Source organism: Halictus rubicundus, chromosome 2 (assembly GCF_050948215.1).
Source record: "Halictus rubicundus isolate RS-2024b chromosome 2, iyHalRubi1_principal, whole genome shotgun sequence".
Classification (NCBI taxonomy): domain Eukaryota; kingdom Metazoa; phylum Arthropoda; class Insecta; order Hymenoptera; family Halictidae; genus Halictus; species Halictus rubicundus.
The window spans coordinates 10,551,337-10,566,401 of record NC_135150.1 but is presented as its reverse complement, the minus strand read 5'-3'; the positions used below and the strand labels follow the sequence as shown (position 1 = coordinate 10,566,401).

The 15,065-nt window shown below is 31.3% G+C and overlaps 4 protein-coding genes and 1 long non-coding RNA gene across 8 annotated transcripts; 3 read left to right on the top strand and 2 right to left on the bottom strand.

The window, feature by feature from the left end:
- Positions 1-172: 172 nt before the first annotated feature.
- LOC143365217 (uncharacterized) lies at positions 173-1,458 on the top strand. The gene is made up of 3 exons (XR_013084513.1): positions 173-195; positions 243-694; positions 984-1,458. It is a non-coding gene; the product is annotated as an uncharacterized LOC143365217 (long non-coding RNA).
- Positions 1,459-2,785: 1,327 nt separating this feature from the next.
- On the bottom strand, positions 2,786-3,942 carry LOC143365215 (pleckstrin homology domain-containing family J member 1). The gene is made up of 2 exons (XM_076805177.1): positions 3,550-3,942; positions 2,786-3,421 (listed from the first exon to the last, which is right to left on the bottom strand). The coding sequence occupies exons 1-2, from the start codon at positions 3,638-3,640 to the stop codon at positions 2,940-2,942; spliced, it is 573 nt and encodes a 190-aa protein (XP_076661292.1). The 5' UTR covers positions 3,641-3,942; the 3' UTR covers positions 2,786-2,939.
- Positions 3,943-4,248: 306 nt separating this feature from the next.
- Positions 4,249-7,328, top strand: Mrgn1 (Mahogunin ring finger 1). 2 transcript variants are annotated; one of them, XM_076805147.1, is made up of 9 exons: positions 4,249-4,546; positions 4,677-4,795; positions 4,871-5,136; positions 5,244-5,385; positions 5,467-5,670; positions 5,765-6,004; positions 6,093-6,253; positions 6,308-6,578; positions 6,677-7,328. In XM_076805147.1, the coding sequence occupies exons 1-9, from the start codon at positions 4,459-4,461 to the stop codon at positions 6,851-6,853; spliced, it is 1,668 nt and encodes a 555-aa protein (XP_076661262.1). In that variant the 5' UTR covers positions 4,249-4,458; the 3' UTR covers positions 6,854-7,328. The 2 variants fall into 2 exon arrangements, with proteins under 2 accessions (XP_076661262.1, XP_076661261.1); XM_076805146.1 differs by having other exon boundaries at positions 4,250-4,546; positions 5,762-6,004.
- A 1,211-nt stretch (positions 7,329-8,539) lies between these two features.
- Positions 8,540-13,239, bottom strand: Rpl10 (ribosomal protein L10). 3 transcript variants are annotated; one of them, XM_076805175.1, is made up of 4 exons: positions 13,235-13,239; positions 9,583-9,610; positions 9,040-9,345; positions 8,540-8,923 (listed from the first exon to the last, which is right to left on the bottom strand). In XM_076805175.1, exons 2-4 carry the CDS (start codon positions 9,603-9,605, stop codon positions 8,593-8,595), a joined length of 660 nt encoding a protein of 219 aa, XP_076661290.1. In that variant the 5' UTR covers positions 9,606-9,610; positions 13,235-13,239; the 3' UTR covers positions 8,540-8,592. The 3 variants fall into 3 exon arrangements, with proteins under 3 accessions (XP_076661290.1, XP_076661288.1, XP_076661289.1); XM_076805173.1 differs by lacking the exon at positions 13,235-13,239 and adding an exon at positions 9,748-9,859; XM_076805174.1 differs by lacking the exon at positions 13,235-13,239 and adding an exon at positions 9,798-9,830.
- Positions 10,860-15,015, top strand: Pex13 (peroxisomal biogenesis factor 13). The gene is made up of 5 exons (XM_076805152.1): positions 10,860-11,184; positions 11,467-11,739; positions 12,102-12,349; positions 13,740-13,919; positions 14,016-15,015. Exons 1-5 carry the CDS (start codon positions 11,117-11,119, stop codon positions 14,390-14,392), a joined length of 1,146 nt encoding a protein of 381 aa, XP_076661267.1. The 5' UTR covers positions 10,860-11,116; the 3' UTR covers positions 14,393-15,015.
- Positions 15,016-15,065: the final 50 nt, after the last annotated feature.

The following is a 15,065-nucleotide window of genomic DNA, read 5'->3' as shown; positions in this document are numbered from 1 at the left end:
AAGTAATATTTAGGTGAAAGGATACAGGGAGATATATATATACAGGATGTCCCACATAAATGGGAACACCTAAATATCTTTCGTATTTACAGTCCTATCAGAAAACTTCAGAGGGCAAAGTGACACTATTGCGGGGGGCAATATAATGGTGAAGAAAAAAATTTTTTATGTCGTGTTTTTTAATGAAATTTGAAGGTCACCGATGTTTTTTTAAATGGAATAGTATATTTTTTTACGATAAGATGATAGACAATAAAAAACTGAATTTAGTGGATACCACCTTTTTGACCTTAAAATGACCTTGAGCAAGAATAATCATGTTGAAGCGGATGAAATGTGGAAGTTTAAAACTTACGTGTTTCAGCAAAGATTGCGCGTTGTTTACGTCGGGTTGACCCCTCTGTATATATATGTATGTTTCATATACATATATTTTGTCCGGGCGCAATAGCTTATGTAGAATAGGTAAGGAAATAAGGAGAGACAGAGAGCGAGAGAGAGAGAGATCCTTAACGAAATTCTAGTTGGTGAGACTAAACCAGAAAAACCATCCAAGATTTTATAACTGCTTGGAACTCCCTTGAATCTCGAACCACTCTCTCGTTCGGTGTTTGATCCCACATTGCCGACATCCTTCGTTTCGGCGGGTCTTTACCAGTCTTTACTCATCTTTACTTTTGCGCGGTAACTTACCGTAAGTATACAAATAAAGGTCGATTTATACTATCTGCTCAAATACGGAACGGTTCCGTTTTAATATAATACTTTAATAATGCTTTTCTTTTCCTGTTTTGTTCCCGATATGCATCTGTGCTGATACAATACAATAGGTACGTATAAACACTTTTATTCAAATTCATTGAAGCATGTTTGTTTGTTCGGCACTGAACGAATAAATTCTGTGTCTGTGCGAATAGTATATATAGACCTTAGGGAAAACGTATTTTCGTACAAATTGTTTCACTTAATTGTATTGGTTTTAGTGGAAAGTATGAAAGGAAGATATAATAATGGCTGGTTAAACAATTGTAAATTTTGGAGTACATTTTGTAACACACAATATGGGAAGACATAGGATTTACGGAGGAAGCACGTAACATATATTGCGAATACGTGTGCAATCACATAAATGATTTATTGCATAATATGGTTCACCAATACCAGCAAAACAAGGATCAATTATTAAGTAATGTTATAAAATTAATGGAGAAACTTCCTATATTAATCAAAGAATTAGGAGACGGGCAACCTGTTGTCTTGTTCTCCCAATTCTTTAGTTACAATACGGCAAAGAATAAAGACTGACACTTCTAAAAGAATTACGAGCAAACGAAGAATGCCTTTGCAGAATTCAGAAAAAAGCAAGAGTATTACAATGTATGTAATTATTAATGTATGTTATTATTATTCTATTTAAAAATAAGTAACAGCCTATACTAATTAAAATATACAGTAGTCTTAATTAATGCAATATGTCTTTATTACTATATAATTACTATATGATTTATTCATATTCTTTTATTAAATTTCTCAATTGTTCTTCTATTTTTGGTAACTTTTTCGAAATTATTTTACGCTCTTTTTCCACCATTAATAGTTGACCATCCCGATTGTAAAAACGATCCAGATCATATCTATGTTGTAAGAGTTCTTTTATTCTTAACCATAGATTATTTATTTTTTCTAAGAGCTCAAATACAGATTTATTAGCTGCATAGAATTCTTGTAGCCTTTTCACTTCCAATTCATGTAAAGAGTGCAAATCTTCTGTATATGTTTGACAGAAAAAATATTTAAATTTGCCCTTTTGCGCTTCGCTAAATTTACATAGATCTCATAATTTTACCAATTCAGATCTCACTTGTGATATACATTGCGCAATATTTTCTTTTTGCTTTTCTTTACACCTCCCTAATTCTGCTTATAATGCATTCATAGTTGCAATACTATACTATGCTGTATCCTACATAACTATTAACGAATGAATGACAAATTCGCTCAGGTTTATCAAGATATCTTCAAAGAGCAATTAATTCCTTAATATTTTTTACATATTCTTCTTCCCTTTCCATTCAATGTTTAAGCTCTTCTTTAAATTTCAAACATTAATTTTCTGTTTTCAATCAAGAGAAACTCTTAATAAATAAACTCATATTCAAACAACATAGATTTCAATAATGACATGTTTATTTAAATATTTCATAAGCAGTTTTACTTAGTTCATAAATAACACATGCTCATGTAGTTAAAAGGTAGATTACATAATTATAAATAATTAAACTAAAATAAAATTAAAATGCTTGTGGGGGAATCTAATAAACGCATTGAATACATATTACTTAAAAAAATAGGTTTTATTTGTCACAATATTACAAATATGTATTCAATATATTAACAATTAGTATACAATCATTATAAATTATAGAGAGTATTTGGTATATGAATACTTAATAAGTTTGCATATAGGTAAAGTAGAGCAATAACCATACAATTGTATACTTCTTTTTCATTGATACAAATTATTTTAAAGGTATAAATATTGTTTTACTAATGTCTGTGTATCGCACAGTATACTACATAATGTATTTTAAAAATGATGTATTTTAATGATGATGGTATATTGCAATAACTTTTTGGTTCATTGAAAATTTAAAAAAATTATTTTAAGTACATACAAAATCTTCATTATGTCAATAAATAGTAAAACTTGTGGTACAAATTTTATATAATTTTAGACGTTTGAGATTGTATAATATAATTTGGATTGTATAAATTATATATTAGCTACAATAAATAAATTTGTAAATTCATTACTATTTTTGCAATGATTTTTATACTGCATTGCAATTCTACATATACCTTTGTAAAGTGCTTGTATGTCTGAATAAAATTACAGTTTTATGATATAATAAAAAATTAGCATAGTCTAATTATTTAACTTAAAATTCAATCAAATTCACTTCTCTTGTTACTGTATTTATAGCTGTTGATGTTACAACCGAAGTTGTAAAGGAACGTACATGAGATCGGAAAGTTGACGCAGATTCCCATGCCTCATCTCTAACAGTACCTTGATTCCTTGGATACATAAGCAAGGGATCTTTCCCAGTCTTCTTGCATAATGTTTCTTGAAGCATTATTAACCGTGATCTCCAATATTCATAACTGGCTTGCTTTAATGCATTCACCCATTGTTCTACTTGAGACTCTGAACGTCCACTCAATACATGCCTTTTGTCATGTTCATCACGAAATGCTATACTAAATGCAAATACTCCTCCTGATGCGCTGTCAATATTAATACTATAGTTTTCTAAAACAATTACCCCAGCAGGCTGTCTCGTGTCGATTTGTCCTAATTCGTTGATATTAAAATAGAATAGTAAATTGCACCTTAATTTAAACCATTTTTCTTTGAATCCTAGAAAACAGATAATATCTAAGATAGAAAAATTCACAAAATATTAGAACGAACGTTTCTCCAACAGTTATAGGTTAGTGAGCATCAAATTAACTTCAATAAATTGATGAGCTATTAAGTAAACTAACCTGATTTGTGCGCTCGTTTATGATTTAAACGACCTTCTAGATCAGCTGGACCACTACTTGCCTCCGCAAGTTCTTTCTCATTAAATTTCATGATGATAGAGAATTATTTACACCTTAAAACATTCCTGCGTAATACAAATGCTATCGCACGGTCATAAAATCTATATAATTCATCACATTGTTGGTCATGTCCACTATATTCGTAAAAAGTTTGGCTATAATTCTTGAAACTCACTGCCAACATCGAACGCAGGAATCTAGTGTTACGTGCTGCATTTTTATTTGCTTCGATAGTATCAACATTTTACTTATAATTTATCTTTAATAAACATTTTTGTACGCTATCGTTTGCGATTACACATGCTGACACGACAAACACTTGTGCGTAACTAAACATCAACTACAAAGCTTACAGAACATAGCAGTGAAATTTTGAAACAGCGCGTTTTGCTATAGCAGTCTGTGAAACACGCACATTTGTCTAATCTTAAAAAAGTTTATTATGATAGCTAATCAATATTGCTTTAATATCTACAAAAAACTCTTCACTTTGTAAAGACTTTCATGGATGAAGTATATATTATGTTACATCTATTAGATTAATTACTTTAGATTTACGGAAATAACAACAATGTGTTTTTATGCATACAAGATTGGTCAGCCTGCAAACTGGATATGTCTTCTATTTCATACTGTTAATTCACATACAAAGGATTGCAAGTGTCAACTAGACAAATTGTCTGTCAAAATTTACTGAACTTGTAAAATCTTTGTTTATGAATGGATGGTTTAACTTAGTGTTTACTATTTACGAATTTGTTTTAGAAAAAAGTACATGTCTAAGTTACATACGTCAGCGAAGTTCACTTTATAGTGACGATTTACAATTATTTTTAAAATAATTAAGTAATGGGATCGTTAACCAGTCGACAAAACGCTGGTGTAGAGGAAGTTGATATCGTTTCAAATCATGCATACAAATACCCTCCTCGTTCTGGTTTGTATTAAACTATAAACATTATAGTTAAAAAATTTATTAAGAAATGTTCAAATATGAGAATAAATTAATTTGTATTTTAATTAATCGAGTTTAAATACACATTGTATTGGATAAACTTTTTTATTAGGAAGCTACTTTGGTAGCCATTTCATCATGGGTGGTGAGAGGTTTGATACGCCTCAACCAGAAGCATATTTATTTGGAGAAAATGCTGACCTGAATTTTCTAGGAAGCAGACCTACACCTGTAAGATACATAACATTAAATTATTATAACAAACCATATAGAAAATAATGTTTCAAAATATAATTTTTGTTTTAGTTCCCATATCCTCCTCCGCAAGCAAATGATCCTACTAAAACATTGAAAAGTTTAGTAAATATAAGAAGAGAATCATTGAGACTTGTTCGTAATGTTGATCAAACTTCTGCTTCACCTCAATGTCAAAATTTAAAACATTATGGAGATGGTGATGTTGATAAAAAATCAAGTCGTTATAATATTGAATTCACATTTGACTGTGATGTACGATGTGCAATTACATTATATTATTTTTGCACCGAAGAAGTCACAACAAAGGGTGTTACGTATGTATTATTTTTATATTATGTATACTGTTTTATGAGTGGATTTTTAATGCTATTATTTTATTATTAAATTTAACACATATATAACACCTTTTGATTATTTACAGTTATACACCAAGAGATCCTTCAATGAATTCTGAAACATACTATTACAAAAAAGGTGCAAATCAATTATTTTCAAAAACATCACATGTTTTTGATCCATTAGCATACAATGAAGAGGATTTATTATATAATGCTGATAGGGAAGTATGTAGCTTCAAAATACGTTTATTCTATGTTTTTATATCTCTCGAATTACTGTATAACAATAATTGTAATTATCTATAGATAATACCAATAGCAATACATTGTGTGGCAGAAGAAGGTTCAGATGAACCAAAACAATCTCATACAACAATTGCTGTTGTTGAAAAACATTCAGATGGAACGTATGTATTAAAGGCACTGAAACAAAAACTTTACGTTGATGGTCTTTGTTATTTGCTTCAAGAAATATATGGCATAGAAAATAAAAATGCTGAAAATGCAAAGGTATATTGTATAATTTCAAAGTCATTTTTATATTGAATTTCATTTACTTTCCTTAATTACTATTATTATCAAGTCGATATTTATTTTGTAGCAGCAAGGTAGTGATGAAGATACAGATGATAATGGCTCGGAATGTGTTATTTGTATGTACGATGTGCGAGATACATTAATATTACCATGTAGGCATTTGTGCCTGTGTAATAATTGTGCTGATTCGCTTCGATACCAAGCCAACAATTGTCCCATATGTCGTGCTCCTTTCAGAGCTCTTCTACAAATCAAAGCTCTACAGAGGGCAACTGGAGCTGTCATATCAAATCCTCCATTACCAGAGGTTAATATTTATTTTTATATACTAGTGGTCCTTATTTAAATTTTAATAAATCCTCCTATATTCAACTAATAAAATGTTAAATGTTTAGGGAAGCTGTGAAAACATTCCATCCGGGTACGAGGCTGTGTCATTAATAGAAGCTTTAAACGGTCCATATATTCCAAGAACTGCTGTTCTTGCTCCAGAATCTCCAGATACACCTGATACAGATACAGCTAGTGCAATTCAAGCGGCGGAAGCATTAAACAGGTAAAACACTTCATAAACTATATATTTTCTTTAGTGATTTATTTTATTTAATAGATCTGTTGAACGTACGCCTGTATTGAAACATGCGTCTTCAAAGGAAGTAGATACATCTGCTAGATCAAGTGGTACTACATGTCCTACTCCAGAATTTCGAATGTCAGTTTTATTGGCCAGAGATGAGCATTCAGGTTCACAGAAAGATCTACACGCTCGATCTCCTGCAATGAGGATGAAATCTTCTGGACATATACGCGAAAAGTCTTCCATCAGATCTCGGGATACTCTTAGACTTGTTAATGAAAAACAACCTGTTTCGCTTTACGAGGTAATTTTTTAATGTTGTAAATTAATACTTCTATTTATTTCCATAACAGTTAATTTCCATAACAGTCATGTATTGCCTAAATAAATCAATATTCGCAGGGACAAGGACAAGATGAAGATAGTGAAGCAGAGAAACTATCTCCTTTATTGGATGCAGCAACTAGTGCAGAAGCACTTGATACTCATAGTCATAGAATATGTGACATAGATGTTGACGACGAGATTCAAAACACAGAAAATGAGAATGACAATGATGCCACATGCCATTCTCATTAAAGAAAAATTGAATATGTAAAAAAAATTAATCGTATCAGTTTTAACACATATATTTAATTTAATTGCTTTCTGTAATATAAAATTTCCTATATTTCCATCAAATATAATTTTACATTGTAAATAATACATTATTACTTATAAATTGGATAATATTGAAACTTGTTTTTCTTTTCTTTGATACAAGTAAATAATAAAAACTACTATTTATTATATTATGCATATAACTATTATGTACTTTCTGTATACATTCTTCATTCCTGATCTGCATAGTGACACAGACATTATAAAGTATTAATTTAGTTTAATGAATCAATTAGTTATTAAAAAACTTAATAAATCATTTCTATTAGGTCAGTGCAAAAGTTCGTGCCAGATTCCTTGTTGTATTTTAATACGGAATCGGACACGAACTTTTGCACTGACCTAATACTTTAGTCACTTGCGGAAAATATTTCACGTTTGGACGTTTCTGAAACTCAAGAAAATTTTCATGATGGATGGACTTGTTAGCGACAACGTATTTCAAGCGAAGTCAAGTGCTGTTTTTTGTTTTGCGAGGTGGTAATCCAAGTTACGGATTCGCCGCCACTCATGGAGGGGGAAGATGGGGGGCTCCTAGGTACATATACCCACTAAATCCACCCCCTCACCCACCCAAGCTAATGGGAAGAGGGGTCAAGATCTCGAAACCAAGCGCCACTGCGCCCAAGCGAAGTCAACGGCTAATGCCGAAACGACTCTTTAATCTCAGACGGATTTATGGCAGGGTTTTGGCCTAAATGAGCTCTTGAATAGGGGTGCATAAAACTATAAACAGAACTGTCATCGAGCGATGGCGGTTGAACAATCTGGGTCATCCATCTATCAGTGGCGCGGTCATGTTTATGTGATGAAAATTGCTGGGGCACGCAACCCGAGGTTGCATTTATAGGAAAAAGTTGTTCAGAATGATGATCTTTAAAACATATCCGAAACTATCATAGTAATTTAACGTTCCCATGCGATACAATCTTACCGCTCGGATTGTATCAATTACATTATACTAAATACGAGGCCCACTAACGATCCTAACAACTCCCTGACCACGCATCAGGTTCGTTTGCGACATACCATAATCCAAACAGATCTTTCCAAACTAGTGGCACAGATGATACCTTGTCTGTGCTAGTGGTTCCTCAGTTTTGCATTGGGTTCGTCCGTACTGTTCTACAACCTCCTAACAACTTCTTGGTTTTGCGACGGATTAGTCTGCTCGTTGCTCCAAGTGACTCCCCAGTTTTGCACTTAAATCGTTCACTAAGTTTCACCCTCCTGCAACTCCCCGATGTTGTCCGCGTTCGATTCAATTCCTAGAGGCTCCTTGACTACGCGCCGGGTTCGTCCTTGCAGTCTATAATCCTAGCGGCTCCCTGATTTCGCAACAAGTTCGTCGCCGCATCTAACAAATTGAAACCATATTCCAAGAGTAATAATTCTTCCGCCGACCTGTCGCGTTGCTCGCGGCCCTGGCTCGTAATAACGTATTCGGAACAGCCACGTAATTTTAAACAGAGTCCCAAGATAAAGAAAGTTATAAATAATGTTACTGTTTTTTTTATGTCCTCACTTTTGACGTGCAGGGCCTTTTAGGAAGGCGTCATTCATCACAAAGGTGTTAAGCATAGAACAAAACTAATACCACATAAGTGTTTATGTATAATTTCTTTAATGAAATTGAAATCCAAAAATTTATTTGTTCTTTAAACAACAGCAAGTAATTTTCTGAATTTCTTCCATTCATCCAAAGGACCATGCTCAGGCAAATATTTGACATTGCAACCATCTGGAGCAAGACGACCAGCTGCTTTAAGTTCTTCGTATTCAGCACGATCGTATTTTGTGAATCCCCACTTCTTTGAGACATAAATTTTCTGACGTCCAGGGAACTTGAATTTGGCACGACGTAGTGCTTCCACAACAGCAGCCTTATGACGATCCGATGAGCGTACACTCATTATAGGTTGTCCAATATGTACTCTAGCTACTGTACCTTGTGGCTTTCCAAAAGCTCCTCTCATTCCAGTTTGGAGCCTTGTAAATAAAAGAGGCAATTCCATCAAAATTAGTTACAATACAAGCATAACAAATTTTTTTTTCAATTATAAGGAAAATTATGTACTTTAATGGATTTCACATCATATACATACCTATCAGCTCCAGCACATGACAACATTTTGTTGATGCGAATAACATGGAATGGATGAAGTCTCATGCGAATATGGAACTGATCTTTTCCAGCATTTTTGACCATGTATTTGTTCGCACAGATACGTCCTGCTTCAAGTGCTTCTGAACTAAGTTGTTCATACTCATCGGACACTAAATGTACACACAATGGAAAATCTTCCACTGAGGCTTTCTTTTTTCCAAGATCAAAGATACGAATCTTTGGGTCAGGCACACCACGACAGAATCTTGACTTTGGATACGGCTTGTTTTTACAATATCGATAACTATAATAAAAAGAATAAACATTTCAGACTATATAGGTGGAGTCGGAGTTAATAAATTAAAAAAAAACAAGAAAAGTCTCGTGACCATTTCTAACCTAATCTACCGTTTATTAAATAGTAAATGTATTGAAGTGTTACACGATGCATTAAAACACAAAAAATTTAGAAAATATTTAAATCTATTATGTTTCACTAATTTTTTAATAAAATTCATAAATTAGATATTTTATTACATACCATCTGGCTGGTCGGCGTCCCATATTGGCTGTTAATAATAAATAAAAAATATTAGTACAATATTTTATACAACACTTGTAAAAATATGGATAATAAGTCAGATAAATATAGAATGTGTAGATGTATAATATATGTTAGGATATTTTCGGATTTTAATGAACGAACATAAAATATATCTCGTGCTCCCAAACGATGCTAAACAGGAAAGAAAGTACTTCTCTGAAGTGAGACACAGAAAGACCTCTGATTGAAATACGAGTTACACACAATCATGAAATAGAATTTAAAGGTAACTAGAAAATTACTAGTTAAGGGTAATTTCTAATTGACGGCAGAGATACCATAAACGGTATATCATGAAAATTGTAACCATGAAACGTAACCACCAGAGAGGAGCTCCTCTCTGTAACCACTTATATACAGGGTGAGGCAGTAAAAATTACCACCTGAAATAATTCATTATTTATTGAATCTATAAAAAAATGTTTAAAATGAAATTTATTGTTTCCGAGGAGGCTTATTAAAAAAACACAGTTCGATTTTTTAAGGCCTTATATTTTCTGAGATATCAAGGTGAAATTGACTTTTTCAAATGACACTGTACCTCTCTGACTGTACATTATTTTTGTTACTGTATTGTGGTCCTCAAAGAGATGAATTCAACGACCTATAACAAAGTACTTTCCATCATTGGCTTCAAGGACTACAATGCAGCAACAAATGTAACCTTAGACTTTGTCTAAGCAGGTATATATTTGTATTGTTTGTAATCTGATTTTTAATGTAAACAACAATAATTTATGGGTATCGTATTTGTTCGTAATTTATCTGTCATAAACATTTGTGTAATATATCGGCAATGGATATTCTTAAACTATATTTTTTACATTTATCATTTTGTTATATCTTTTTTCAACTTTTTAATCTTGTAAAATTAATATAAATACTTCAAAAACCAATATTAATCAATATTGTTTTATAAACTAACATGAATAGATTTCTAATTATTATGCATTGACACGAAATGAGAATCCAGTTGATTTAAATTTTTCGCTTGCTTATACAGGGAAGGTCGAACAACCTATTTTCGCCTCTTGTTGTGTCCCTACTCTTTGCTGTGGATGGAATGTTGGACGAGTTTGTTGTGCATGCGCGTCCAATGCAGTAATATATCTACGTCGTAAATACACCATGGTGCAGACATAGAATACATAGTCCTGAGGCAACAATTCATGAGAGACCCATTTATGGACGCATGCGTATTGGTAATTGACTGTCGAAAAATGCTCGCGGAATCTTGTATTTGCAGCTGTTCGTTTTTCGCAGTATTCTGTGAAACGCCTTTGTAAGAATGCGAGAATGCTCTGTGGCAGTAATGACAGAATGACAGTAATCTTCAGAGTTGTTAAGAATTGTATGTATATTCGTAATTTGTACGAAATGCAAATGAAGTTTTTTCCACGTTTATAGAGGAGTTATGAACTTTGTACAGAACATCTGATTAAAAACAACTATAGACAAGTCGTTATATACGATGGCACCAGAAAGATCAAACGATATTACTGGAAATCAGTTAAGAAATGTTCCACAAATTACACCCAGGTATTAAAACTCTTTATAATTTCTAACAAAATAACAATTTAGTAAAAGGCAACAATAATATTTAAAGAATGAAATAGTCGTACAATACTCGAGAGCAAAATTTATGTGTTGACTGATATACCATTAATGAATTATCATAAAGATGAAATTTGTATTAATAAATAATGAGTTCTAAAAACATAATTGTCGTTCGTAAATTATTTAAATAATGGTGTACTCCATTTTTTATAATTGTGTTATTCTTTATGCTATTATTGTAGATAATCCTCAAATTATTTACAGTTTATCAAGCACCACAGCACCATTTCCTATTATAAGCAATCAATCAGGAAATCCACCACCAATACCCCCACGCCAACCAGTTCAAAATTATTCCAGTTTCAATGATTATAGAATGTATGGATCCAATTGCTATAACGGATATGGATACGGGTTTGCAAGTCAATATAGAGGACCCAGTACATATGGAGGATATAATTCATACGGTTATAGTCCATATTCTAGTTATAATAATTATGGATCTTTTGGTAATCCTAGCGGTGATGTTGAAAACAGGTAAATCATGATTGTAAACTAACTTAAAATGATGTTAGCAGTCATAATTATTTATATATATTAAAATAGTATATTTACTAAATTATTTAAATTCTTTTTATCACTTGGAGCATTTGCAACAATTTATAAATTATAAATGCTAACATAGGTTTTCATCTACTTTTATCATAGTAGAATGTCTAGAAGAATTGGTACTTTCATTAAATAATATTTTATTAAGTATTATATGTAAATGACTATAAACTATATAACTATGCAAACCATAGAAATATTTTAATAAAACAAAAATTTGTAATTTGAGAAATCTATTTGTTCATATAAGATATATAGATTTTCACACTTACAATTATTTTTTGTTACAGATTTTTTCAGTACTTTGAAGAGAGTACCAGACCAACTTTTCAATTAATTGAAACAGTTCTGCAAACATTTTCATCCATCACAATGCTTTTGGAATCAACATATTTTACTTTAACAAATTCCTTCAGGGCAATTATAAGTGTAGCAGAAAATGTTGGAAGGTTACGTTCAACTATAGGACAATTGTTTCATACTTTTGCTTTAATTCGATTTTTAAAATGGTTATACAAGAAAATTATACGCAGTACTGGTAAGATTAATTAATTTTAATTAATTTTGTCCTGTTTGAATGTATACACGCGATTGTTTCTTTAAGTAATGGAAGTATAAAAAATGTTTCAGACGAAAGTTGTATGTCATCAAGTTGGGTGTATCGTGATGATAATTATTTGACTTTGCAATGACCTTGGAGAATCCTGTGAAGGTGGCCTTCAAATTTTTAAATGCAACTCTATATTTTTTTTTTACATATTCTTATAGCGGACATCGAACTATTTTCAAAACACTATTTAAACTTGTATTTTGCATGAGCCATTATTAAGTTATTATGCTTTAAGTTCAAGCATAGCGCTGGTATTAGTATTACCTGATGCATATCGCGGTGGTTATAGAGTCAGACTTTAAATATCATATTGGTTCTAAAAAGTATCGACTTTGAGCGTGTGTATTCTTAACTTCCATCTTGAGGTGGTTATCTTCCTACGTATATATTCTCCATCATTAAAATGCCTTTCTTGCAATTTTTGTAGGAATTCCTTCTCTATGTTTATTTTTCATCATTTCATAAGCTATTTTTGTACATGCAATGGTTATGCATTTCGCAATTCAGTTACACTTTCTACCAGTAGATTTGCAAAAAACAATTTGCTTTATCACAGGAAGAAATCGTATAGTGAACAATCTATATTTAAATAACATTTTGGGCAACACCACTCTAAACGAAGAAAACACGATCACCCATTATACTTCACATACAAAATCAGTTCTATTTGAATCCAACATAACAGTCTATCGAATAATACTAACGCCAATGCCACAGTTAATTTGAAGTTTAACAACTTCATAATGAGTTATGCAAAGTACAAGTTTAAGTAATATTTTGAAAACGGTTTGATACCAGGTATAAGAATATTTAATAAAAAATATAAAGTTCCGCTTAAAAATCCATATTTTTAATTCAATAATTATTACCGCGATATGTCCCCTCAATACTATATAATTTTTGTTTGAAATAATTTCTTGCATATTCAATACTTACAAACAGATTGTACTACGAGATACCCACTAGTTTTATTCATCTTTATATATGTTGTGGTTCCAGATGTCCGATGTAGTATTACCTTTTAATCACGGGCCCATATTTTGTCATTAGTGGGTAATTAGCAGTACAAAATTATATGTACGTTTTCTACTTTATTGAACGAAGTATCGGCCCATGCTTAAAAGGCAATATTGCATTGAACATCTGGAATTACACACACACAACACACGCACACAGAGATGAATAAAATCGGCGGGTATTCTTAGTAAAGTCTCCTTGTTAGAAAAATAATCGCGTGTATACATTTATACCAGAAGTACTGTATACTATTAAAATACTTTATTGCATATACATATACATTCTGATCTCTTTCCTTAAGGTTTTCGGGGTGAAAGTCCTCTGAATGATGAATTATGGGAAAAATCTGTAGCGAAGATTGGAAATGAAAATATTAATAATTCTCCTTTCTGGTCTGGATTTTTTCTCTTTAGTGTGTTCTTTTTAATACCTTATATGATTCATAAAATTACAAATAGTATCAGAAATGTTCAAGTAAAAGGTACGACAATTGGAATTCACTTTGTATTATAGAAAATTTCAAATTTTCATTTTATGTATACGATATTAATTAGATGTCTGTATATATACATTTTAGGTAAGGATCCAAAGGATTGGTATCAGTATGATCAACCAGTATTTGTTGCATCAGTTCTGTATGACTTCGCTGCATCAAACAGTGAGGAATTGAGTGTAAAAGTTGGTCAAAAAGTCTATCTGGCACCTCAAGCTTTGCAACCAAAAAATTTGCCAGGATGGTGCAGAGCTACTGACAGCGCGAACGTTGGCCTCATTCCTTATACCTATATTAAGGTCATAGGACAATTGAAAAAACGAAAGGAAAATGAAGTCATTTCTTTAAATGAAGAGAAATCTTCCTCCAATGAAAGTCGTTATAAGAATACTACTGAAAATTCTGAGATTTTAAAAACAAATGAAAATCTTACAAATGATATGAAGACACAATCTACTTAAAAAAACTAATACGTAAAACTCATGGAATTTGTCATATGTATATGGGAATATGAAACATACAATAAGAAAGAATTATAATCTATGAAATTCTTAATTATTTGAACTATATTTAATACTTTTTTTATGTATTTACTATTACGAAGAAGGCAAAAATTACATTTAAATACAGCTTTTAAGCAACAATAAAAAAAAATAGATGTTGATTTTAAATGTTTAAGGAAAACGAACATTTTATAAGAATATTTTACAGATTTTATATAAATGGAAAATTGTGAAAGAGGGAAAACTATTTGAATTAAAAAGTTTGAAGCAAATACAAAGGAAGACATTAAATTGTAATTTCAAATGACTGAAATTATATATTTACAATAACGTTAACAACATAATAAAGTAAATACTTAAAATAATAGTGTATCAACCAGTTTATGGGGATCTAGTAAAGAAAGTTTTTAATGTTATTTACATGCGGTAATTATATTTATACTGCATCCTGTGATAGATAATTTTAATAATTATAATATTCTGCATTCTATTGTTAAATTTGTATACAAATCTCAATGTTAAACTTACTTTTTGTTTATAATAAACTGGTCATGTAAATAAATACTTTTTTTTTAAAGAAATGACATTAAACAATTTGTAATTATTAATGGTGTTATTTACTATTTTATAA

Excerpts from the sequence above, each read along its gene's own strand:
- Mrgn1 (XM_076805146.1), top strand. The coding sequence starts at position 4,459 with ATGGGATCGTTAACCAGTCGACAAAACGCTGGTGTAGAGGAAGTTGAT. Across the intron at positions 5,671-5,761 it reads AAAATGCTGAAAATGCAAAG|CAGCAAGGTAGTGATGAAGA; the intron begins GTATATTGTATA and ends TTTATTTTGTAG. Across the intron at positions 6,579-6,676 it reads AACCTGTTTCGCTTTACGAG|GGACAAGGACAAGATGAAGA; the intron begins GTAATTTTTTAA and ends CAATATTCGCAG.
- Pex13 (XM_076805152.1), top strand. The coding sequence starts at position 11,117 with ATGGCACCAGAAAGATCAAACGATATTACTGGAAATCAGTTAAGAAAT. Across the intron at positions 11,740-12,101 it reads AGCGGTGATGTTGAAAACAG|ATTTTTTCAGTACTTTGAAG; the intron begins GTAAATCATGAT and ends TTTTTGTTACAG. Across the intron at positions 13,920-14,015 it reads CAGAAATGTTCAAGTAAAAG|GTAAGGATCCAAAGGATTGG; the intron begins GTACGACAATTG and ends TATACATTTTAG.
- Rpl10 (XM_076805175.1), bottom strand. The coding sequence starts at position 9,605 with ATGGGACGCCGACCAGCCAGATG. Across the intron at positions 9,346-9,582 it reads GGACGCCGACCAGCCAGATG|TTATCGATATTGTAAAAACA; the intron begins GTATGTAATAAA and ends TTTTTATTATAG. Across the intron at positions 8,924-9,039 it reads TCATGTGCTGGAGCTGATAG|GCTCCAAACTGGAATGAGAG; the intron begins GTATGTATATGA and ends TTTATTTACAAG.
- LOC143365215 (XM_076805177.1), bottom strand. The coding sequence starts at position 3,640 with ATGAAATTTAATGAGAAAGAACTTGCGGAGGCAAGTAGTGGTCCAGCT. Across the intron at positions 3,422-3,549 it reads TAAACGAGCGCACAAATCAG|GATTCAAAGAAAAATGGTTT; the intron begins GTTAGTTTACTT and ends TCTGTTTTCTAG.